This window comes from Poecilia reticulata, chromosome 5 (genome assembly GCF_904066995.2).
Source record: "Poecilia reticulata chromosome 5, P_reticulata-male-v2, whole genome shotgun sequence".
NCBI classification, from domain to species: Eukaryota; Metazoa; Chordata; class Actinopteri; order Cyprinodontiformes; family Poeciliidae; genus Poecilia; species Poecilia reticulata.
Window position 1 is genome coordinate 11,472,894 of NC_088834.1, and position 25,918 is coordinate 11,498,811.

The window sequence follows — 25,918 nt, forward strand, 5'->3', positions numbered from 1 at the left end:
TAGCTAATGATCCTATTTATAGACTGATCTATTTGTAACCAGCACAACACAGGAGCTAGGAAATATCCTTCCTTCTGTCTACTGTGAGCCATGTTAACATTCCTTCCTTTAATGTTCCTGCTCTTTTCCAACGTCCTTCCCCTCGTTTGATTTGCTGAAGCACCGGTTATTTTCTGCAACAGTACCTAGTCCTCTCACCTGTCGTATGCATTTAGATGTGAGCGTTGTCAAGCAGCAGCGATGTTATCAGGTGCAATCCCGGGCCAATCCTGGGAGACCCTGTGACGCACTATGCATGACATAAGGCAGCCGTAACATGCATTGTTGTGTGGGAGAAGGAGAGAGAAAGAGAGAGAGAGAGCTCCCGTGAATACTTGCCAATGCTTTTGTGTGCTGTCAGCAGCAAGACAATGATTTAGCACTGAAAAGCAACATTAATTATGTTAGCTACAGATAGAGTCCGACTTGGTATTGCGACGTAATACAATATTCAGAGATTTCTTAAAATGTGATGTAAATATAGTTTACAGTGGTAGACTGTACAATATGTTTTAACCTTCAGTCCTTAAATCTTTTTTTACTTCTTCTCTGTAAGGCCAGAATGTCCAATTGTTAAATAAAATACCTCTTATATATGATTATTTATTATGTGTTTTAATAACTAACTGAACAGAGTTGTGGGTCTTTCTGTCATCATTTGGTAATTTTGTCTCAGCCAATATATCCTTTATGCTAGGACAAACTGGGTTTAGCCTTACTTATCTCGTTAACATTCACATGGCACTGATCAGTCATCTGCTCAAACCCCATCTGTCTTATTTGCTTACTGAACAATTTGAACACTTGAGTGTTTTCATGAGGTGTTTGTAGGAGCTGACAGATGTAGTCATCTGCCCAAATATGAGTGAGACAATATACACTGTGTAACAACTGCATTGCTTTTAGTGTTTTAGAACCAATGCAATTGTTTTGATGTGGGTTCTAGTGCAATTACTGTGTTCACACACAGAAATGGACCAGAATTTATTTTAAAAAGACTAATCAACCCAAGTGCGAAAACCATTTTCAAACTATAAAGCCATCAAACTAATGGCATGTGCTGTGAATTGTTTTGTACAATTGACATATTTGAATAGAAATAATTCAAAAGCAATACGCTATGCCCTTATCTAAAGGACTCTAGTGAACCATCAATTAGAGCCTTTATCTAATTAGTAAATTAGATAAAGGCTTTTATCATTTTTTCCAAATGGAGAAAATGTTTTATCATTTTAAACATTTTCTCCATTTGGAGTGTGAGTTCTACACTCCACTCCAGGACTTACTTGCCTCAGTTAAGGCCAGAGTTCATTATTCAACAATACAAAAGATTATATCTTTAGAAAAGTTCCCAGGCAAAAACTACTGATCAAACAAGACACAGCTGTCAGTCTTGTATTTGCCTAAAACCAGCTATATTTTTTCAGATTATTGTTGATTTCCTTCTTGAATGCTGTTGCAGTGGACATTTGTTAGTCTGTTATTGCCAGTTAAAGTTTGTTGGTCAAGGTGTGCACCCTCTGGATTATTTTCCCAGTGTTAAATTTGCGTCACAAATCTACTCCTTTTGCTCAAACTGCTTAGTACAGTCATACAGCCAACACACCAAATCCCTGCTTGCTTTACCAACTATAGTTTATTCAACCACATTTTATTTTACAGGGTAAAGAAATGGATAACATTATTGTACTGTATATAAAGACTGCACTTCAAGGTTTTACAATTAATAACAACTAATTAAAGACATGCTCAACTAGTAACAAAGGACATTCAGAATGAGAATGTCAATTATGTGCACCAATAGATTACTATTATAAAATTACTCCAAATAACTCATAACTGTCCAGATTATATTAAAGGTAGATATAATTTCTCATTAAAACAGTGTTTGATTATATTAACTCGTCCATAAATTTTCAACTAAAAACCAGTCACTAGTCCTGCCAAACTATACTTTTTAATTCAACACTGAGCTCATATGAAAAGAAAATCCCTGAACTGCTTTCTAAAAGTAAATTGTGCCTTAAGCCAGCATGAAGCACTTCACATTAACGTACTAAAGCTATGTATGCACAATAGATCACAGTGTATGAGGAGGTGGATAAGGTCAAAGCATAAAGGCCGTTATCGCTGAATTATATAAGGAATGCAGAAATCTGTGGCCCACCGTGACTCAATCTGGTAATTAGAGTTGCTGTGTTTGTGGCAGGGGAGGGACTATAAAGGGTTAAAAGAGTGCAAAAGAATAATGCCTGGAAATTAAAATCAAGAGAAATGATTGAGAGCACATTTGTCTGGGATCAACATGTTTACCAACAGCAGTGTCAGGAAATTCATTTGCAGCTTAGTATTTAGATATTTATTATGTTTTTTTTGTTGTTGTTTTTTTTCATTAAATGAATGTCCCCACCTATTCTCACAGCCATTGTGTTCCCTTTTCAGGTCTTGCAGGTGTTCAAACGGACCTGGACAAAAGAAAAGAAATATTTGGTAAAAACCTGATACCTCCAAAAAAGCCAAAAACATTTCTACAGCTGGTATGGGAAGCACTGCAGGATGTCACCCTCATCATCCTGGAGATCGCTGCTCTAATCTCCCTGGGCCTCTCCTTCTACCACCCCCCTGGGCAGACCAGTGGAGATGGTGAGTTACCCAGCTGCTGTGGCATCTCCTCCTGTGAAGCTTGCTTCCAGTTGGTTTAAAATTAGAGAAACACGCATCATTAGTTCTGATGCTCTCAGTGTTGAAGGGAATTTAACCGATGACTCACCACCAGTAATCATGACTGATACACTCTCAACCACATTTGTGTAAACTCTCTTTTTAACAGGCGAGGCAGGTCCTAGTTTGTTTGTCACCTGCCTTAAGAGGTCAAGTGACTCATCAAGCACATATCTAATTTTTCTGCCCACAAAGTGTGAGCATTTGTGCACATTATGACTGTATTAAACGCATGTTGGAAAGATACTGGAAAGGTTAATGAAGTTTCGAGTGGAGAAATAACCTTGAGCTCCCAGGACCCATACATCAGCTCTGTGAGCCATGAAACAGGAAATGAAGACAGAGACAGTAAAGAGTTGCTGAGTCAGCTGCATCAGTCATCGCCTCTTTCGTTATCACAGTAATGGACTTCATTTTCCCTGCCCAGGGGTTCAGTCATCATTTTAAGGGATTTACAAGCTTAGATGAAGCTGAAAATGCCAAAGAGAAGATATGTTATTACCTCAGCCTTTGTGGTAGGTCTTAAGTTCATGACAAATATTCCTGTATATTGAATCACTAGTTTGATTAAGAATTTGTATGAAGACTGGACTGGATAAGCCGTTTCCTCTTCCTGCTCCCTTTGGAAACACCTTAATTTACAGAATATTTTGCTGGAAATGTTTTGTTGATGCAAATCTTTTTTCAATCTGTATTTGTTTTGTACACATTTTTTCAAATTATTTGAAATTATTTGAATACATTTTGGTAGGATAATGTTTAGTTTCATTGTAATTGTCAGTATCAAGTAAAAGATGGCAAGATAGCATTTTTAAATCCCATAAAATGCCTAAAAAAAGAAAACTGAAGTAAATATCTTGGTTTAATGTATTGGATTGTGTGTTGCTTCATTGCTCCACAGAGAACTGCTGCAGACAACAACATTTCTAATATTTCTACATTTCTAAGTATTATGTATAGAACATAAAATGTACTTTCAATCGCTTAAAAGAAAAGTAGGTCAATACCAATTAGTTTTTTAATGACATTAATTATATTAACATTTAATTTTTCAAAACTCTAAAGGACACTGAACAAACAAATTAAAAACATAATAAACCAATAAACCATCAACAAATAACAAAAATTGGGCTGATGCCAACAAGTTGCCAGTCCATTACAAGGCAACATAAAGAGACACAGGACAATCAAATGCTTAGTCTCCATGTAAATGGTTTCTTTCTTCTTTGTGTTTCTTTTTACCTATTTTTTTAAAAAACTGTTCAAAATATTTAAAAGAGCTAGTTTTGAGCATTTAATTTTTTTGAAGGCACATAGAGCATCATTAACCAGAAACGCTAATGTCCAAAATGATCTAGAGTATGCTAACTTTTGATGACTATATTCAGGACTGTGCATAAAGATCACACACTGTTCTGCTGACTGTAGTGCAGTGGATCAAGCTAGACAGAATGAACTCATCTAGTTTGAAGAAAAGAAAAAAATGAATTCCAGCAGAGTATTAAGAGATTTATTGTTTTTTTTTTTGTTTCTTTTGGTCCAGAGTGCAATGGCTCCAGGAGTATTACATGAACAAGCACAAAGAGTACTGGGAATAGGCCTTGTTTCATTCCCCAATATACCCTCGTCTACCAGTGTGCAGCCAGTAGAATGCAGAGCCTCATTTGAAGTAGGGCATATGAGGCAATGAGATGATGATTCTCATGGGTCTATTTAAGCCAGAGTTTGTTTTAATTTTTATACTTGCCTTTTGTGTAGCACAGTTCGTAGATGTAGGATTTGCACACGTAGACAGGTAACAGAAATAATCAACATCGACCCTTTCGGCTATAGCAATAACCTGAACAAACAGGTCAGATTGTTGATGAATGCCCAAGATGAATATGTTATTTGTGTCTTGCTTCTTCTTTGTTTTTCAGCATGCGGTGCAGCAGCCGGTGGAGTGGAGGATGAGGGTGAGGCAGACGCAGGCTGGATCGAGGGCGCTGCCATCCTCTTATCCGTAGTGTGTGTGGTTCTGGTGACGGCCTTCAACGACTGGTCGAAGGAGAAGCAGTTCCGTGGACTGCAGAGCCGCATCGAGCAGGAGCAGAAGTTTCAGGTGGTCCGTGGAAGCCAGGTCATACAGCTGCCTGTTGCCGACATTGTAGTTGGGGACATTGCGCAGATTAAATATGGTAAGTGTGAGATGGTCCTCAGCATTAGCCATTTAACACCTTAAATATGTTTGAAAATTATCACATTTTCCCGCCAGTTGACTCTTGTTTTGAAAACTAAAATGGAGAGTAAAATAGAGCTGTTGACAAATTTACAGATTTAGGCTTGAATTGAATAATGACTTAATAGCAGATAGATCTATAGAGAAAGCAAAAATACTACTACTTCATCTCTAGTTCCATTGTACTGTATATAAACAATATTTAATACTTTAAAATTTGTTTTGCTCTGCAGGTGATCTGCTTCCTACTGATGGAGTGTTGATCCAGGGCAATGACTTAAAAATTGATGAGTCATCGCTGACTGGAGAATCCGATCACGTCAAGAAGTCCGCAGACAAGGACCCCATGTTGTTATCTGGTATGTTAGTAACTTATACTAGATGGTATCGGGCAGAACATACACTACACTTGACAAATATTTATTCTGAAAAATGTACAATGGTTTTGTAATTTTCTGTCGGTAGGCCTGTGTAAATTTGCCACTCATCACAGGAGCCAAACATGTACATACAATAGACTTATAGGTTTATAGACTAATCTCACAACACTGACAAATTACCCTCTTAAAAAAAATGAGACATCTTGATCCTTTGAAAGGTGGCTACTTACTTTGTTGGAGGGGTTTTTTAGTACCTCCATGTTTCCAGCTGTCAAAAAGAGTTAATTCAAGGGGAATTGGTCGATAATGTGATGTCATATGAAGTCAGTTACTTCAGTAAATCTAATAGACCGATCAAGAAACCCAGTCCTGTCAGGAAGACGGTCAAGCCTTAATGGAAGGTATAGGCCAAGCTGCTGTGAAATTAGTTTGTGGTTTAATATTACCTTCAAACAAAGCAAAAACAAGACTAAAACAAAAGAAAAGGGTTGTGTTTAAGCATTTTTTTCTGTTTGTAGGAACCCTTTTTATATGTACATCATAAATATATTGGAGGAATAATTATATGACCACCTGTGGATTTTCTTAGCTCCAAGGAAGTGAGCGCTCACAAATATTTCATCCATCCATTTTCTTGACACCCTTGTCCCTTAGTGGGGTCGGGAGGGTTGCTGGTGCCTATCTCCAGCTAACGTTTGGAGGAAAATATATTATATTGCAATGATGATATCCAGTGTGATATATGCCTGCATTCCTCTTTTCTCTTTTCCTAATCTCTTCTTTCATCACTGTGTGAGCTTTAGCATTTTGGGTGATGCCTTTGTGTCTGGCATGAAGATCTGCTGCTGTGAGACTTTGCCAAACTGGCTCAGTACTATTTACATTAGTGTGCAAAATGCAAGTGTCTAATACTTGGAGTACAAACGTACTTTGCGGTATGAATATTGGACATGCTGATGTTGCTAGATGATACAGTCATTGTGCAGCCCTACTGAGTACTATTGTAAAATGTTCCTAGTTGTTGCTCTCTAGGTTTATAAGAATGTTGGTCCTCTCCTCTGAAGGAAATCTCCAGTTATTTTGGTTACCTCGCTATTGCTTGGCAGCTTAAAGCTCCATGTTTATCCAAAGTTATTTATGTATAACAGAACTCTGAAAGCTGTCTAGGTTACCCAGAGACTTTGATTTATTATTCATTCTGGAGTTTTCATTTTGTTGCACTGATGGTGTGTTTTAGGTCAGTGTCATTTTAAAAGACATAAATACGTATGGCTCATCTTCAGTGTACTTTCTGAAAAAATATTTTACATTAAATTGTTTTCTACTCAGCTTATATCATAATGTTTCCACCCCCATACTTTACTCTGTTGATGTTGGTCTAAAGGAAGCACTGCTTTAAATCAATCGGATACTAAAAATGAATCTTAAAACAGACTTGGACATGTGGCTCCTGCAGTGTTTTAAGCTCCTTTGATTTTATGGTTTAAAATCCTATTTTAAACCACAAAACAGGATTTTACATGGAGCTCCATACTGTGGCAAATCATGGTCATTTTAAATTTGTTCTATGGTCTTGAAAAACTACCAAGAGGCGTCACTGTCTCACTAATCTTCTTTCTTAACTCATAGCCCTCTGCAGTCTTGTGGTGATTTGTCTGTCTTGCCTCCAACATCTCTTTACAGCTCTTTGCTCTTTGTCATGGTGGTGGAGAGCCAGAAATAGAAAAAGATACAATCAGTATTTTCTGTGGGAGTCATAATTCTGGCTAGGTTGTAAGCCTTATTTCACTCAAAGACATGCAATCAAATTTGTGATTTTCATATTTTGATAAATGGTTATATTGTGGTTTATGTACAGCCTCACTCCTTCTTAATTAAACTACTATAACATTTGAGACAGTGTTATTTCTTTTTTTGTGAAAGAACTAACAAATCATCAAATGATCAAATAATGATTTCCCCTCTCTAATTATTCAAATATTTATTGGGTTTAAAATGATGCAAGTTTTTTTCTAATGTGAAAGTAAATTTAAATCACCGTCAGGCCTGATCCATAAAGTCTCTTTATCGATTAGTAGGGAATTAATGTTTTTCTTTTTCTTTGTTTGTCCGCTCTAAAATAAAAAAGATTATGGTGGAAGTTGCATACAAAATATTGTTTTGTTATTCTTTACCTCCAATTTAGGATTATAATACTTCAATCACCATAATTCACAGACGTATGTTTCTTTTTACAGCTCATTAGCCTTTATTATCACTGTATAGAAGATGTGCAACGACATTGGTAACTTTCTCATTGGTGCATAAGTATTCTAAATAATAAGAAAATTAGATGAATAATATGAAACCAGGAATATCACGGACAACAAAAATGTGGGCTAATCTGGTATCACGTTAAACTTTTTTCTTTTGGATAATTAGCTGTGTGCCTTTTTGCTGGCTGCTTTAATTAGCCTCAGACTCACCCACATCAACTTCGTCTCACGAAGGTTAATGAATTTGTGTGTGTGTGTGCGTGCGTGTGCGTGTGTGTGTGCGTGCGTGTGTGTGTGTATACAGTGTGTGTAAAGGTGCCAATGTAGTTTGCTGTCGACACATATCTGTATCTCGCACATTTATTCACTCTTGCTTTGAAATATTTAATGTAGATTAGCTTCTTTAATAAGGACATTTAACATTTTTCTGATTCATATCTTTCTGTGAAGCAGAAAGCGTATTTAATGATTTACTGTAACAGCACTGATTAAATATTAGTTTTAAAAAAAACCAAATCTCTAGAAGGTGTTTTTTTTATTTCCAAGAAGCTTTTAAAACACATTCACTTTGTCATGATGTCCAAAAGGCACATTTCAAAACCTTTAAATGTTGACTTATTGGTAGTGCTGAAAACTGTTAGGTTTGGCCTTAAACTGTACGACTTTTACCGATTTATTTTTTTAGTTTGAAGTTTTAAATAAATCCTAAAGTTTAAGAACATGCTGTGAAGAAGTATATGCTCCCTTAAATATTTCCAGTTTTTATTTATGTTTTGTTAAACTTAAGTGTTTTAGATCATCATACAAAGTAGAATTTTGAACAAAACCCTGTTTTTTCAGAACAAAAAGCTATCCAAACCAACTTTTACCTGTGTGGAAAAACATAATTCCCCTTAAACCTAATAACTGGTTGTTCCACCTTTCATGACAACGACTGCCATGAATCATTTGCAATAACTAGAAATTAGTTGTTATGCTGCTGGGATGAATTTCAGTCCCATCTTTTTAGCATAATTATTTGAACTCTGTGACATCAGAGGGTTTTTGAGCATGAAGTTTAAGGTTAAGCAAAAGTATCTCATTCAGATTTAATTTGAACATTAAGTAGGCCACTCCAAATCCTTCATTAACTTTCTTTTTTTCTTTTTATTGCTGGAAATTCTCTTTTAAGATTTTCTGCTAGAGACGAGTAATCATGATGACAATAAAGCAGCCAGAGACCATCGCACTTCCACCGCCCCATATTTCACTGTCTATATGATGTCCTTAAAAAAAAACTGCACTTTGCACCAAGTTTACTTGTATTTGAACAACCAGAAACAACAAACATGAGTAATTTCATACAAAATAATAGGAGTGTGTTTTTGTTGTTCTTGTCCTTCAACAATGTTCTTGTAATCCTTTCCAGACTAGCTGTTTATTTATCAAATTTTTCAATCAAAGCATGATGTAATTTGTTCACCATATGAGGAAGGTTATATCTAAATGATTTCTTAAATCTACAAGTCTGAATAAAATGTTTTTTATATTGGACCTGGGTGTGGTTGGTGAGATAGAATATAATTACACTTTACAATTTAACATCAACAATGCATTACTTCTAGAGCTTTAAATCAGATTAGGTTTAATCATTTTAATATTTTTTAGAAAAAAAAAACTTTCATTTTCTGTTTATTCAGGTTGTCTTTGTTTAAAAAGAAAATTGAGAGATGATTTAAAACACTAAAGTAAGACAAACGTCAGAATGGAAGAATCCTGTAAGGGAGCACATATTTCCCACAGGACTGTAGATAATCACTGAAATATAGATGTATGTGTAATGTTTTATTACCACGCTGTCCTTCTTTCAGGGACCCATGTTATGGAGGGGTCAGGACGTATGGTGGTGACTGCAGTTGGTGTCAACTCGCAGACTGGAATCATCTTTACCCTCCTTGGGGCTGGTGTTGAGGAAGAGGAGAAGAAAGAGAAGAAAGGTAAAATCATTACATCCCTAAACATTAGTCATTCTGAGGCTTTGTTTGTGCTTTTAATTTTTAACAGTGCTACTCTGCAGCATATCCTTCAAATCAGCTTTTGTCATTTCATTACCTTATGTATGGAAAGTCTGTGTAGCTCGTTGTGTTATATAAGTGTTTTTTTTAAGTATCTGATACATTTTAGACACTAAGGTATAACCAGAGGTATTTGTGTGATACACTGCATTGCAGTCAGATGAATATGTACTCGTACTGTATGAGATGAGTATTGGTGGTACTGATGCAGTATCCAGGTTCTGTGGGTTCAGGTGCATCATTGTCCTTACTCTCTTATTGTTCCAAATTTTCCTCGAAGGAGAGGCAGTGGAAGATGGACATCAGAACACAGGTAGAGTATCACCTTTCTCTGACCCCTGGGAGTTGTACCTAGTTAGTCCTACATGTGATTCCCGATAAATCCCACTGATTTATTCACTCCTTTCCTGGAGCCGAGTGCCACTCCTCCAACTTAAAAAGAGATATTTTTTAATCACAACACTGCATCTTTTTAAGTGCTAACAGTTAACATATTTCATAGTGCATAACCCTTTGCTGCTATATAACAAGCTTTGCACTCATCAAACTAACTAGCTCACGTGGGTCCTCTTTGGTGAGTGCTTTGTTATAGAACAATGACATGAGTGTGACAGCCTTGCAGGTGTACAGAACATGTACCGGCAGCAGAAGCAGATTTAAACATTATCGCCTCTATTCTTGTTTAACACAAGCCGTTAAGGCTGTCTGCTTTGAAGCTTTTTTTTAATTTTTTTTTACTGTTACTGCTTTCTCAGACTAAATGTAGTCAGTAAATTTAAAATCTAATATCTCTGGAGATTTTCTCAGATCTGAAAACGAACAGATTCTGTGTCTTTGTTTCACTTGTAGTTTAATTAAAATTAATTGGCAACATTTTATTTTAATTTAGACAGTCTTCTAGCTTTTATTCCTTGTTCAGTTGCTTTAGACTGAAAGATCCCAGTAGCCTTAAAACTGGTGAATTAATTGTTGCCTTTCAATATAAACAAACTGAGACCGAAAAATATTTTAGTTCAGCATTTTTCTGTCAACAGTGCAGAGTTGACATAAGTAGTAGAATGTGTTTAGAAAAGCACAGTTACTTATTAGTTACTGAATCGCCATTATTCCTTTTCTTTTTTCTTTTTTTTTACCAGGAGAAATTATAGTTCATTCTTTATTGCCAAATAAAGCGTTGTCTGTTTATTGGTTGGCTATGCTATTTTTCCTTGCTTTATTTACTTTACATTGAAGATTTTAATTTTTAATCTGGTTATTTGTTGGTTATTCAACAAATGTAATTATGATTTGTGATGCTTATAGACATTACATGAATAACATGGTTTGAAAAAGCTTATCTTATCTAAAACCTAAATAAAAATGACCATGTAATCATTTAAACCTAATTGGACACATTCAGTATAATTATATTATTTACTACATCAACCAGTGTTAACTTTTACAGTTTATATATATATATATTATATATATATATATATATTTTAATCTTAGTATAGTTTTCGACAGATTTAGATCTCATGCTTCATGTCTGTTTACTGTTGCACTGTTTTATTGTATGAGATCATAGCTGTTGGATAAAAAAGATTAAATAATGCATTTACAAATAAATGTTTATGCTTCACACTAATCATTAAGTCTGCATATTATGCTGAACCTCTGTATTCTGCTATAACCATGTTATTTCTGTTCACTGTCTTGTGTGTGCACATGGTTGGGCGTGTTTGTGGGGACGTGTGTGTATCTGTGTGTTTTGGTTCATTCACGTTGAAATTTCATTGTTACTGGCTAGACTGCTCCCATCCCCCAAACCACCCCATTGCAACTATAGCCACGGATGGGGCTGCAGGCATTAATGCCCCTGGCACTGCCAGCCTAATTAATGGTAGGTTGACACAATGTCTGATCTCTGACCTCTCTCTGTTGTGACTTTTGACTTGTCCTCTGTCCTTCTTCATTCTCCGACTGCCTCCTATCATGGATGCCTACCTTCTGCTGATTTCTGCCCTTAGTTATTTGGGACCTTTTTGTGTCCATGCTGTCCATGCATGCCTGATTTAGTTGTAGAAATTAGTGTTGTGTTCTTGTTATTGTCCCCGTGTGCCTTCAGTTTCTATGTATGATACCGGGAACAGATTGCACCATCCATCACTATGTATTTTTTTACAAGTAATGAAAGCATTTTAGGCCTTCAATGCTGACAAATTATAATAATAATGAGATACAAATAAATACGTTAATTTAGATATCAGTATGCAAGGCAATAAGCAGTTTCAAAGTTCTTTGGTAGGGTCATCTCATTTTGTTTGGTGAACTTGGAGGTCATGTAGCCCTGATCCTCTATTTTCACCAGAATAAGATGCAGGAGCATTATTCTCATTTAGTGTTGCGTTGATGTTTCTCCTTTCTGGGTTCTTGGAGTGGTTCTCCAAGATGTTTATGGTAAAGATGGGAGGGGTGACCGTGTCCTGTCCTGGGATGAAATGCAACTTTTTTTTTTGTTTTAAGCTTTATTGTTACTCTAGGAAGCTGGCTTAATGTGCACATTTTGACCAAAATGGGTTCGCCATGGTATACTAGCACTCAGTCCCAGTTGCATTCTCTTCTTCGACATTTGCGTTGAGAAACATTGTAAAATAGATGTAGATAGACCTCTGATTGTCTTCCTATAAAAACATGTAAACATTATAGACTAAAATTAGTTGTCATATCTTTGCATCTTTATTAATTAACCCACAAGTTGGCTGGTTTTTAATTTAACTGTAATTAACTTCCCTTCTGTCGAGAAGACTCCAAAGGCATAATAAACTCGTGTCCCCAAACGTAGCTTCTGAAATGCCCCCAGTTGTTGTTGCATAACTTCATCATGTGGGAGGTTTTTACTTCAGGCTCTTTTTCTCTCTTTGTTGTGTTCACATCTCCAGTTTGCCTTCCTCTGAATGTGATTTGCATGTGTTTTCTGAACTTTCCTTTGCATGCTGTCTGCTGTTTGTATATGGTGTACTGATGTTTGTGCTGTACATCCCCTCACTGTCTTCAGTGCAATGCTCTTTCTACTGGTTGTCGTAAACATCATGTAATATATACACTTTGACTCATATTGTTTATAATGTTTAAAATATTTATATTAAAACTCAGGTTTTTTTTTTTACTATTCCATTTTGCTGCATTTAATATGAAAGTACAGTTCAATAAAATAGAATATCACGCAAAAGAATATTATTTTAGTAATTCAATTAAAAAGGTGAAACACTTATTCTGTAGACCCATAACACAGTTATGTAATTTTAGTATTTTGTCTATTAATTTAAATGAATGTGGCTTAGAGCTGATTAAACCCCAAAGTTTAGGTTCTTAGCGAATTATAATATTGCATTAAAAGGATATTTTACATAAATGTACTATTATAACCCACCACTTGATTCGGAAGTGATTGATACCATCCAAAATAAGAGTAATACAATGTTAGCTTGTTGCTAAAGAAGATGGATGTTGACAGAGTCCTGTGCCCAAACATATTAATGGAAAGTTGAGCGGAAGGAAAAAAGTTATGCAGACTACATAAAGAGCCACGACTTTGATCTTATTGTTACATAAAGTGCATTTATGAGAATTTAGGAAAGATTTACAAGGCGTGCAAGCTTTTCAAAAGGCACCCGTGTAGATGCAGAATGGAAATGTGCTACAAGTGTTGCATTACTTGAGGAAAGAAACTCCTGAACTAGACACATCAGAAACATTTTATGTAGATTAAGAAAAATGACTGGTCTTCTAATCAAAAGTCCAAAGTTCTCTTGCTGATTTAAGTTTTGGATTTTATTTGGACAAATGCACTGAAATCTTGAAGCGATTCATTCGTCTTGGTCGGCCAGAAAACTAATCTTCCTCTTGAGTTTTGTCAAGATGAAGATCACCGTCACCAAACCAAATAACATAGTCCAACAATGTAACTTTAAGTCATAATCATAAAAAAATACCAGCAATTTATGATTAGTGTGGTGTGAAACAGACTTTTTAAAAACTTTGACGTTTAATCAGATTTCTACTTTTACATCAGTTATGATTCCAGAATTATTTTTATTTGCTGAAAGCCAACAAAAGCTAAACAATTTGGCAATCCCCAGGTGACGGTTCTCTGTTTTTGTAAACAAGTTGTAGTTTGTAGTTGCCCTGTTGCTGTGTTCATTTGTGACAATCTGTGATAAAGACACAGATTGTGTTGAAACATTAGTCTCCATGCAGCACAATGAAACTGATAACTGATCAGTGAACTCAAGCCTTTTCTGCTTCATGTAATTTTATGTATTTCAGCCGTAAAGCACCTGATTGAGCCACTGTTAGCTGAAAGACGTGTTGTGCTTCAAAAGTTTTTCTAACAGCTTAATTTGAGGATTTGAGGAACACCTGTAGACGTATGTGAAGGTGTCATCTCAAACACATTGGCTCATTGTGTGATGTGGTGGAAGAATAAAAAAGGAGAGAATTTGCTTAAGGACATGATCCTGACTGTTAAGTACAGTACATGGCAGCATCATTTGGTGTAGTTGTTTAGAAAAGAGAATTAAATGAAAATATTGCCACATCTCCTCAAGACATCAGCCAATAAATTAATACTTGGCTGCAAATAGGTCTTCCTAAAGGACAATGACCCAAAACATACACATACATTTTTAAAAAGGAGGATAAGGACAAAAAGTAATTGTATTAGAATTGCATAGAAAGTTAGTCCGGAAAGGTTTATGATTTTTAAAGTGGTTATTACATCACTCTGTTACACCGGTTCTAGAGGAATGGGTCAGAATTTTAGCAAACTACTGCAAAAAGCACATGCCAAGCATGCCCAAAATGTTTAAGTAAAATACTAAGAAAAAATATTTAGAAAATATATTTAGACATCTGACTCTGGAAAGAGTTAAAAAAAATCTATCTAATTGGAAAAAGGTTTATAATAAAACTGACAGAAAAAATGGGAACAATTAAATCTGGTGTGATGTTAAGAAAATAATTTGATATGTATTCTTATAGTGCATCTGAATATCTGGTTTTAACGTAATGAGTTTCACTTTTTTATTTGAATTACTGAGATAAAAATAAATTCAATAGCATTCTAATAATATTCTAGTATTTTGTGTCCCCCAAATTAGACAAATTGACCCTTTGAGTAGCCAAAGACACTTTTGTTCTTAATTCATTTCTAATTTATTGATAGATAATTTATTCTTACTGGATTTTTTTTTTCTTACTGACCTACTTCTGAGAGGCTGTAGCAAACTGTTACATAACATCACTTATGTATCACAAGCTTTTTTTATGTGACTGTCACAAAGATGTTATTAAAAGTCATTATCCTGTCTCACTGTTTGTTTCATCTCTGTGGTGACGGTTTGTTGACCTGTCTGTCTTGGTTATTTTTGTTGTTGTTGTCCTGTATGTCTTCATCATAGGTAAAATGCAAGATGGCAATATGGAGAGCAACCAGATTAAAGGTAACTAAATCATATGTTTAACCCTCTCCTTCTTCCTTCTACTTCTTTCCACTCATACGTTGTCCTCGTTTACGATGTGTGGTGTAAGCCCTGGGTCAAAGCAGGTGGAAATCCCTGCGTTTCAGTCCTTTATTTATTTTCATCCACGTTCTTAGAAATAGACTGAGGCAGTTCTAATTCAGTATGTAATCTGAAGACATTGGAGTCTATCACTGGTTGTGCCCAGTTTTAGACTCTGAGATGATATCAGAAACATTATTTGACCAAGGTTTATTACCCACAATCACTTTAGGTTACAAAATACCCTTCTTTTAACTCCCTCATTGCCTGTCACTGATGTGTTGTCTGTGGTCTAATGTTCCCTTGTTCTCATTTTGTTGTCAGCTCATCTTGTTCTTTCTGGTAGAATAGCAGCCTGTCGCCTTGCAATTCTGTGTCAAGTTCACTCAAACTACTCTATGGAATAAATACTGCTTTAAATGCTTTATATCTGTTTATGTATAATTTGAAATTGTTTGATTTGGCATTAAGGAAAATTATCCATTTTATTATTTTTTCTTGTAATGTAAGATCAAATTAAAAATAGGTCAATATTTCCCTGAAAGAGAAAAACTCAATATTTTAAATCCTGTAACCAGATGTATGCACATTGATTTAGGGTTTTTTATGCAGTCATCTGGATACAGATTTAAAACTAGCTACCTGCGCTGTGTAGAAACACATTTCTTTTCACTGTCTCTCTGAATCAGATTAAACTTTTCCTGTTTTAGGTCAGCTAGGTTTAGTATTTGCTTAAAAATTAGGATTTTTTTTTACTTGTTTTTTGCTTCATTGTAAGTTGTTGTTGCCTAAAATTATTATGCATTTAGACAATTCTGAAGGCCTACATGATGATGTTGTGGCTTTGTAAGGTTCTTTTGTGGAAGCTCACTGGTGCATGTACTGTAATTTTTGGACTATAAGCTGCACTATTTCACACACTTTGAACACTGCAATGCGGTGAAAATACAGTTTTTTACCTAGTAGTTTTAAAAGGCTGGACTGCTGCATGATGAAGAGGACAGTACAAGCTCAAGAGCAAAAGTGACATTGAGAGCGGCAATGAAAGAATCTGAAAAAGTGTGTGCACCCAGATTTACGCTACTTGCGGCACCACTTTGCTGCAACCCATAGAAGTGCTCAGAGAAGCGTGTGTAGGAAATGCAAGATAAGTCAACTTCAGTGGTTTTAGTGTCCAGGAAGAAAATTAAGATTACGATCAAATAGTTTTATAATCAGCTATTTTATGTTGCAGGTACTGTTTGGGAAAAAAAAATACAGTACATATTTCAATGAAACCTCTTTATGTAGATAACTGGGGTTTATAAACAAGTGTGACCTACAGGAGTTTGATTTATGTATTTATTTTTCTTTTAAAGTTAATTTATGCAGCTTATTTTCGGGTGCTCTCAATAGCCCGGAAATTATGGTATAAAGCAGCATTTCAAATGCACCGCTTCCTTGTGTAACATCATGGAAAAGTAATAATCAGTCAGGTTTATAATTGGGTGAAATTTCCATATACCTGAAGGTATTTCACCTTTTTAAAAAAGGTATTGAACCACTGCCCTAAGCATAAAGCCACGTTAGTTAAAAATTGGTTTAAAACAAATATAGTCCATGTTTAAAACAAAAAAAAAAGAATCAGTCTTCTCCAGTAGCAATAAAAATGTGAGAATCCTTACCTAAAAGGGGAAAAGTTTAGTCTGATTTAATATCATACAGTGTGGAGAAAATGCTGTGCATCCTTTTACACAGTCTCTGCGCATATCTGGTTTCAATTATACAGCATCTTTAAAAAGTACCACTCCAGCACTACTAGTAGCTTCAGTATGTTCAACCTGGAAATACAAGTGTGTTATAGTATATTCTTACAGGTTTAGGCAGTCTGTCATTTGCTTAATCAAAGTTAGACAAAGAGAATCACGTATGCAGAAAAATAAAATGCACAACCACTGACTGAGGCAAATGTGCCACATTAAATTTGTGTTTTTATGACCATCGATGCATGCCTCATTGTGGTAGAAGAATTAAGCTGTAATGATTCTTGGTAATAGAGTGCATTAACAGAGAAGGAGAGGATGTGTGTGTCAGAGGAAAACGGAGATGAAAACAGGGTAACAGCAGAAGTCTGTTACTTCGTCTCCACCTTTTACTATCAGAGCAATATTTTTTTATCATTCATAATTTCTTTTTCACAGAGTACCTCATCCTTGCCACACCATTAAATATTTTATATGGCTTAAAGTTGACAGAAAATCAATTCCTTTTTAGCTGACAGCAGAGGTGATATATTGCGCTTGTAATGCACAGTCATATTCAGTAAATCAGAATAGCAGTTCTATTTTATGATGTTAAGATGAGACCCTTTTGTACCATTTTGAAAATAACTTTTAAACAGGTATGAAACATATGTTTCACTAAGCCCATATTTATGTTTTTAAAAATAGTTTGGGTTTTTTTTTTTTGGTCTGATGTCATATTCCAATTTTAAATGTAATGTTTTTATTACCTGTAAGTGGAAAATCATCAAAGCTAACTAATAAATGCTTTTAAACATCCATCTGTGTGTAGTTAATCTATAGAAGGTTTCTGGTGATAAAGCTCCTAAAGTAAATGGACTTTTCAGGATTATTCTAATTTGTTGAATGGGTTTGTACATGTATCATCATGTGTTTCAGAAGATAGTTTTTGATGCCACGATGGACTGGAAATTTTTTTCTATGGCTATTGGTTTCCAGCATATTCCCTTTTTTAAAAAGCTTCAATTTATTAAAGCAGGTGATGATATTCCTATACTATTTGAAAAGAGAATCTTCTAAACATCTCTACCAACAAGTGCAATTCTGCAAATAGGTCAGTGATGATATTGCTGTGGAAAATGATTTCATTTCTGTAGATGTAATGACCTGATTTGTAAAAGCCATTGTCACATTGAGACATGTGTGTCTTGTGGTCAAAGACCTAAGTCAAAGACATATTTTTTGTATTATTTATATTGAAGTGGTTTCCAACAGAATTAAGTTTCCTTGAACCTTTTCAAATCAAAATCTGCTTTATTGGCCAAGATTGTGTGCACAAACAAGCAATTTGACTTTGGTATTCATACGGTCTCAACGTACAGACATTAAGTATGAATATATATATATATATATATATATATATATATATATATATATATATGAAAAGAGCAGTATTTTTAATATAAAAAGTTTAAAAAGAGGCAGTTTGTCATAGTACACTATGCTTACATCGGGAAAGCTAACTACTGTGGCTGCAAAGTATTCAGTTTATTCATCAGAAAGGCAGCCTGCGGAGAGAAACTATCTCCTTGGTTGCTTGGTTCTCTGTAGCACTCACCTGAAGGTAAAAGTTTAAATAGTTTGTGCCTGGGACATGTGGGGTCTGCAGAGCTGTCAGCTGCCCTTTTCCTGACCTGTGAGTGTCCTGGATGGAGGATAGGTCCAATTATGTCTTCTCTGCAGACATAATTGTTGTTTGCAGTCTGGACTTCCCTGTTCTGTGGATGAGACGAACCAAACGGTGATGATTGTGCACAGGACAGACTGAATATTGGCAGTGTAGAAGATGACCATGTGAATTTTGTCAAGCTACAATAATGTATCAGTATCATATATATATGTGATAGATCAACACATTTGTTCTTTGAAGGTCTCAGAGATTTGTTAGAAAATGTTGGTGGACAAACAGCATTACAAACACCAAGGAATGTGTGGAGAAGTTTAAAGCCTGTTAAGGTTATGGAAATCCAAAACTTTGAAAATCTCACAGATCATTTAGTCAATCATTTAAAAACGGAAAATAGAAGACAGCTGCAAACCTAATGAGGTATTGCTATCCAACAAAACAGACATCCTGGGCAAGGATGGCATTAATTAAAGAAGCAGCCAAGAGCCCCCTGGAGAAGCTGTAAAGATCCACATCTCTGGTAGAAGAAGCTCTTGACAGAATAACAGCCATCAACTACAACAATCTGTCCTGAAGAAAGTGGCAGAAGAAAGCCTGTTTGCTGGATGCCACAAGTCAGCAAAGACATGGAAGAAGGTGCTAAACTACTTGAAAATTCCTCTTCATATTCATTGGCATTCTCCATTCAGTTTGAGCTCGAACTAGTCTGCAAAGAAGAAAAGGCAATAAAATGTAGCTATTCCACAGCTAGCTAAGTTGGAATTGCACCGAAATGTAGATGTAAATATTATAAACTCGTTGTGGTTGAATTCAATTGCACTCCACACATTTGAGAGGTTTATTTGTAATGTTGAAAACCATGTTTAAGTATTTTTCCACTTCTCAGTTGTGCACTATGTTATGTTGGCCTTTTACATAAATAAGACGGACCACTAAAAGACCCCGAAGTGTGTGGGGGGTAATGTTAGAAAATCTGATAAAGTCCTGAGGGCATGAATAGATTTAGTAGCAATCAAAAAAAGAGAAAAAAAAATAATGACTTGCAGAAATGGACACGGCAAGAAGAAAACATAAATAAATACAAGTTCTGTTGCAATTAAAACCATAACCATATTTGTTTTGTTTTTTTTGTTTGTTTTTTTTTCTGAGTGTGTTCCTGTTTAACTTATTATTTTTGGGTTAATTGGCATTTCTGTGTAAAACACATCTTTCTGTGCAAATTATTAATTATGTAAAATATGTACTTTTAAATGATCCTCCTTCACTATTTAACAAGCCTCTAGATGCTGTGTGGATTTTACACTCCTGTCTTGGACTCTTCTATTTTTTGATGGTTTGAATTACAAATTTCATGTCGGTACTGACTGTTCCAGAGAAAGTATCGCACTTAAGTGTAAATCCTTCTAATCGTGTCATTTTTCTTCATTCAGTCACTAACAATGGATTTCTTTTTTTTTTTTTTTTCCTTACGCTGTTTACAGTGAAGAAGCCGGATGGAGCAGCTGCCATGGAAATGCAACCTCTGAAGAGTGCTGAAGGCGGGGAGGCCGACGAGAAGGAGCGGAAAAAGGTGTCAGCTCCAAAGAAAGAGAAGTCTGTGCTCCAGGGGAAGCTGACCAAACTAGCTGTCCAGATCGGCAAAGCAGGTACAGCAAATTGCACCCAGACATACAGACATATCCATCAGTCATTCAGGCAGAAAATCAGTGACAACAAGGTGCAGAACCATCATCCTGTCTGTCAAGCAAATACGTTGTACAAAATGGGTGTAGTTTGCAGTTGCTTGAAGGAATTAAGGCTTTGCAGAAGAAGACTGAAGTGTCTACATTATTGAACTCTGAAAGACGGTTTGATACTTTTTTGAGAGAGCTGCCCTTGAGGGACTTGATTTTTAACAGTGATTGTGACTGTTCTAAGTTTGATATTCATTTATTCTCATCTGTTGTTTTTTTGTGTAATTTAAGCAGTGATGTGGAGATGTTGATGCCAAGTAAAAGTTTACAACTGCGAGTATTCCTAATGTTTCTGACTTGGTGTGGGGATGTCTTTGAAGCAGCAACGCAGTAGGATTATAGCTGAACAATGTCCCAAAAAAATGTCACGATTTATTTAATTTTTTTTAGAGAGTTCCTTAAAGTAGGGCTTGCTTTTAGAATATCTTGTGATATTAGTGTTTGCCTGACTGATAGAATGGGGACATGGTGTCAGCACAATGAAATACCATGAATGGATTAGCATAGAAATTATGCTTTTGCCTCATACAGGGTTTCTACTGAATATCTGGACATATCAGCCTTACCTCACCACTTTGAAGTTATTTTAACCTTTTGTTTTTTGACCGGAAAGTAACATAAAACAAAAAAAACCAGCTTCAGAATGCTGCAAGAATTTATGTAAAGACCTACAAGGAATGATTCAGAGGGTGGTGCTGTTTTCTGGAGACATCAGGACATATATGCCACAAAACCAGTGAGGCTGAGCTGACTGAGCAGCCGATTAAGCAGCTGCCTCCTGATGATTGGTCTTCTGCCATTTACTGTAATTTCTCCTGTCATGTGAGATGAGATGAGCATTTTGTTGATATTTAGGTGAAAAAAACTTTTTTTTGTTTGGTATCTTTATATTTAGAGACTTTATAATAAGTTTAGTCCACTGTATTATTGCCACTCAGTCACCTGGGTCAATAATGTATTTAGAGCAGGATCTTAAACTGTTTTCTTTATGAATACAAATACAGGAGTAGACTGAGAATGATTATTGTCCGTCAGCATTTCTTTGGACTGAATGAAGAGATTGTAAAGAATTCACTCATGTACATGGCTGTTAGCCAGCCAATTAAGAGCACAGCACTGCTTTTCTTCCTTCCACTATTGCTCAGTTAAAACAATTGTGCAAAGAATTGGATAAAATTCCTAAGCAGTGATGTGAAAGACTGATTGTCAATTCGTGCAAACATCTTAAGGTGGTTGTTGCCACCAAATGTTGCGCAACTCAGTTTTTATTATTAGATGGCAATTACCTTTTCCACATGGGTTCAGTCTTGTTTAGATATATTTTTCCCTCTCACTTTGTTTTTCTTAGAGTCATATTTTTCTGGTATTGAAATTGTTTACAATGGTTTTAAGTGTTGAAACAAAACAAAGCATAAGGAAATCGATAAGGGGACAAATACTTTGAATACTTTGTTACTACAGTTACCACACACCAACAATGGGACACATTGTTGTGGCCTGAGCTGCAGAATTACATAAGTCCACGGCTGATTATTTTCTTATCAAAACAGGCTGCAGGGATCTCTTACATTTAAACCAGTGAGAAGATCTAGATTTACTGGAATCACCAAAGTTCTCCTCATTAATTGGTCATTGCAACAAAAAGGATGTAAAAATCTGATGGTACCCAGATGGAATTGGACACCTTATGGTTGTAATTTGGTGCATGTCCAGACCAGCAATAAGAAAATGATTCCTTTTAACATATTTTACCATAAATTATTGGCACAAATGAGAGTTACTCTCCTGCACCTTTTAAGTTCGTCCCTGTTCAAACACAAAAGAATGGATGGTTTAATATCTGGCCTCTTTAGTACTTTGTGACATTGTTAGGAAGTAATTTTATTTAAATTATTGAAAAAGAGGTGGTTGCAGAACAGGATTATCTCAGCAGAGCTGAGCATCCAGAGCTAACATTCAATTAAAACAATCATTGAAGGTTGCCAGACACTAAAGATTTACGTATTAGACTTCATTACTAATGCTCCACAGAAGTTGATAGAGACCTAATCTGGATTTCTTATGATGCAATGTGGCATAATGTGAACAGATGTTACAATGACCCAAGGTTTCAACCAGTGCAAACACAAAGGCATCAACTTCCATAGTTATAAAGAGTTTTCCTTACAATTAATTGCACAGAAACAACCAGCCTCATCACCTGGATTATTAGTCAAGGGGCTTTACAATCTTCTATGTTTTTATTATGCCTTTTCTCACGGGACTCCTTCTTCATGTCTTCCAGGTTTGCTCATGTCAGCCATTACTGTAATCATCTTGGTCCTGTATTTTGCCATCAACAACTTTGTGATGGAGAAGCGTCCTTGGATGACAGAGTGTACTCCCATCTACATCCAGTACTTTGTGAAGTTTTTCATCATCGGTGTGACTGTGTTGGTGGTGGCTGTGCCAGAGGGTCTCCCACTGGCTGTGACCATATCCTTAGCTTACTCAGTCAAGGTAAGGAAAAACAAACACAGAGTACGGCATGCAATTAGTTGATAGTCCTGCTCTTGACTGTAAAAATAATTTGCAGTTCAGACAGTGTGAATTTTTGTTTTTGGTTATACAAATTTTAATTATCTTGTTATAAAGTGTATACATGTCCCATAATTATTTCTATGTGTGGAAATTTCAGCATGTTAATTTTTTTGCGTTCTGATACCGAAACACCAATTTACAGCATCAAAACACTTTAAATATTGTGATGATTTTTTTTTCTTTCTTTTTTTTTTTTTTTACTGTCCAATTACGTGTCTGAATATACATTGAAATGCAGACGTGATCATCTTACAGCTGTCACCAATGAATATCAAGTGGTGCATGTGCCAGATGGGTTATTTTAAGCAACAATTTGGTTTGTGTTTTCAACTGTTTTGAGATGTGTCTATTTATCCTGCCAACAGAAAATGATGAAAGACAACAACCTTGTGCGTCACCTGGATGCTTGTGAAACAATGGGCAATGCAACCGCCATCTGCTCCGACAAGACAGGCACGCTAACCACCAACCGCATGACAGCCGTGCAGTGTTATGTAGGAGATGTGCACTACAAAGAAATTCCAGACCCTGGTGTAATCCCACCCAAATCCCTGGATTTGCTGATCAATGCCATTTCTATCAACAGCGCCTACACCACAAAGATACTGGTAAGCTTATATATTGATAGTTTCTGTTACCCAGTTATCAGGTTGGCCCATAATTTAAATATTTGTTACATGATAACATTGATGTGTAAGAATTGAATGTCCTGGGAAAAGTGCTTGAGTCTCAGCTCTGAGACCTCATAACGAGACCAGGTCTGCAGTGTTCTCATCTTGGAAAAGTATGCAGTCATTGTCCTTGGCTGCTGCTTTAGATTCACCAGGCATTCACTCAACTTGTCACCTTGAGAACAGTTGTGTAATTTTGTCTTATCTGATATTCAGAGCGTAGCAGACTGTAATTGAATCCAATCTGTCTAAGTGCTGGAGATGGTCTCTTGTTTACAGTGAGAGCAGTAGGCAGAGATTTTGTTTAAGCTCACTGGACCTGCATGTAAGAAACAAACTCTGAAGAATAACTCTAAATAATCACAACAATGTTAAACAATTAAGGTGATGATTAAAACTCTTATGTGGTTCAATGTCTACCAAGTACTCAAAACAAAGACTTGGTGAGCAAAGATTTATCAGACAGTCAGACAGCTCTCACAGTTAGCTGAAGGAAAGGCTGTTTTTGCTTTAAGGGATTTGTTCTGTTCAGAATCTGAAATATTTTGACTGTCAAAGCTGAAATAAAGTAGCATAAAAAGAATAAAATAGAAATATCCTTTATTGTCCCACAGTGAGGAAATTCAGGTGTAGCAGCAGCAAAGTTACAGGGCATCGAAGCGCATAGATTCACGCCAAGTACATGAATAAAAAAAAAGCACAAAATCAGTTGAATTGTTCTGTGATCTTATTCTATAATCTTTATATTATGTTTCACATTTAAAATAACAGATTGACAGATCACCAATTGTTTGAGCGCAGAATCATTGAATGAAAAATATTGTCTGTAGTTTGGTATCAACAGTTTGTAGTGAGTCACTTGTAATGAGATGCTGTCAACAAATATTCTTTAAATAAGAAAATGAGAGTCAAATTAAATACTTTGTGTACAGAATAGTTGAAAATACTGAATAATTGTATGATTGTGGTTCCCTTAGACTCATACATGATTCTTTACGAAGCCTTTTCAGCATTACATCAGACCTTTTTCGCTAGATTGCAGCGCTGCACATTTAGATACTGAAAAGGGTTTTATTTTATTCTCTTCATTCTTGAAAAAGCTTACCTTTAACAAAGTAAAGGACAACCTTAGGGTGACCTTAAAACCCATGGAGTTAGCGATGTCCACCTATAGGAAGAGTCTTTGTTACAGACATTATTAATCCAACTTAAACCATAAGCAGTCAAGCTTAGCTTTTATGTGAGTCTGATTTTAGCATTAGTGCCCAGAAGCTGATCAATTAGCTCTTTGTCTGTGAGAGTTAGTGGAATCAACTTGCAAGGCCGTATAATAAATTGCCTGCATATGCAGCTTCTTTAGCTAGCTTCCTTGCCCTCGCCCTCCAGTTCGATCCCTAAACTTTGTCAGGCCTAATCAATTTCATGTCTATCATAGAAGTAGCTCTGATCTGTACACTAAGAGGTCTTTGCTGACATCTATCCTCCCTCAGGCATTACACAGCTACGCATGGAAGTGTGGAGAGGTCCCAGAGCAGAGCGATGCTGTGAAACAGAAATTACCCAAAACGTCTCATATATGAAACATTGAGTTATAATAAACTACCAGGAATGTTATTGCTATTTTGTTACCTGTATTTCATTATTATTATAATCAAAGTGGACAGCCGGTTAAGTTTTGTTACTTTGCTGCTTCGCATTTAGTGGGGGGGGTTTAAGGGTTTTTCCTGCCCTGTACAGAATTACAAAAGTAACAAATATAAATGACTTGTGAGTTAAATCTGAGTCAGACAAATATTTTAAGTCAGTGGTATTGGAGCCCAAAACTGCCTTTATTTCTTCAATCCTATCACAGCAATGTCTGCTAAATTGCCTTTGACGTTGAGGGAGATAATTTTGTTCTAATAATAATTTCATAAAATACTGCCTTTATTCTTTGTATTTCATTAGTTTTGCATTTTCACATTGACATGACAAAGCAACATAAAAAAACAAAAATGGCCTGCATAATTATTTCCAGGAGTATGCTACATCTGTTTGTTTTTGAAGAAATTACTGCCAGGAATTGACAGTAGTAGGCAACTATCACTCTGTCCTTTAGGATTCATCATATTACTTTACTTAAAGTATAGAGAAGCACAGGAACAAAAGAAAAGTATGATGGGGAATGACAGATTAATTAGGGGGCAAACAGACAAAAAGTAAGATTCAGAAGAGAGATTTCTGAGTAATATGCCGGTTGTTCCTCTTTCCCTCCCTCAGCCGCCTCCACTCCCTCAGTGCCACTCCAGCTCTGCAGTATGCTTGCTGGTGTGTTCT

At 35.9% G+C, this 25,918-nt stretch overlaps 1 protein-coding gene across 17 annotated transcripts in view; it reads left to right on the forward strand.

The window, feature by feature from the left end:
- The window catches only part of atp2b2 (ATPase plasma membrane Ca2+ transporting 2), a 121,307-nt gene that overhangs the window by 72,749 nt on the left and 22,640 nt on the right, over positions 1-25,918 (forward strand). For 12 of the 17 annotated variants that reach the window (XM_008408526.3, XM_008408527.3, XM_008408529.3 and 9 more), the window contains exons 3-12: positions 2,482-2,682; positions 4,680-4,937; positions 5,212-5,337; positions 9,464-9,589; positions 9,948-9,980; positions 11,457-11,549; positions 15,109-15,150; positions 20,100-20,264; positions 22,636-22,850; positions 23,297-23,539. In XM_008408526.3, coding sequence (XP_008406748.1) covers positions 2,482-2,682; positions 4,680-4,937; positions 5,212-5,337; positions 9,464-9,589; positions 9,948-9,980; positions 11,457-11,549; positions 15,109-15,150; positions 20,100-20,264; positions 22,636-22,850; positions 23,297-23,539 — 1,502 coding nt within the window. The remainder of the gene's footprint in view (positions 1-2,481; positions 2,683-4,679; positions 4,938-5,211; positions 5,338-9,463; positions 9,590-9,947; positions 9,981-11,456; positions 11,550-15,108; positions 15,151-20,099; positions 20,265-22,635; positions 22,851-23,296; positions 23,540-25,918) is intronic. The other 5 variants (XM_008408537.3, XM_081607016.1, XM_008408532.3 and 2 more) reach the window with 4 other exon arrangements.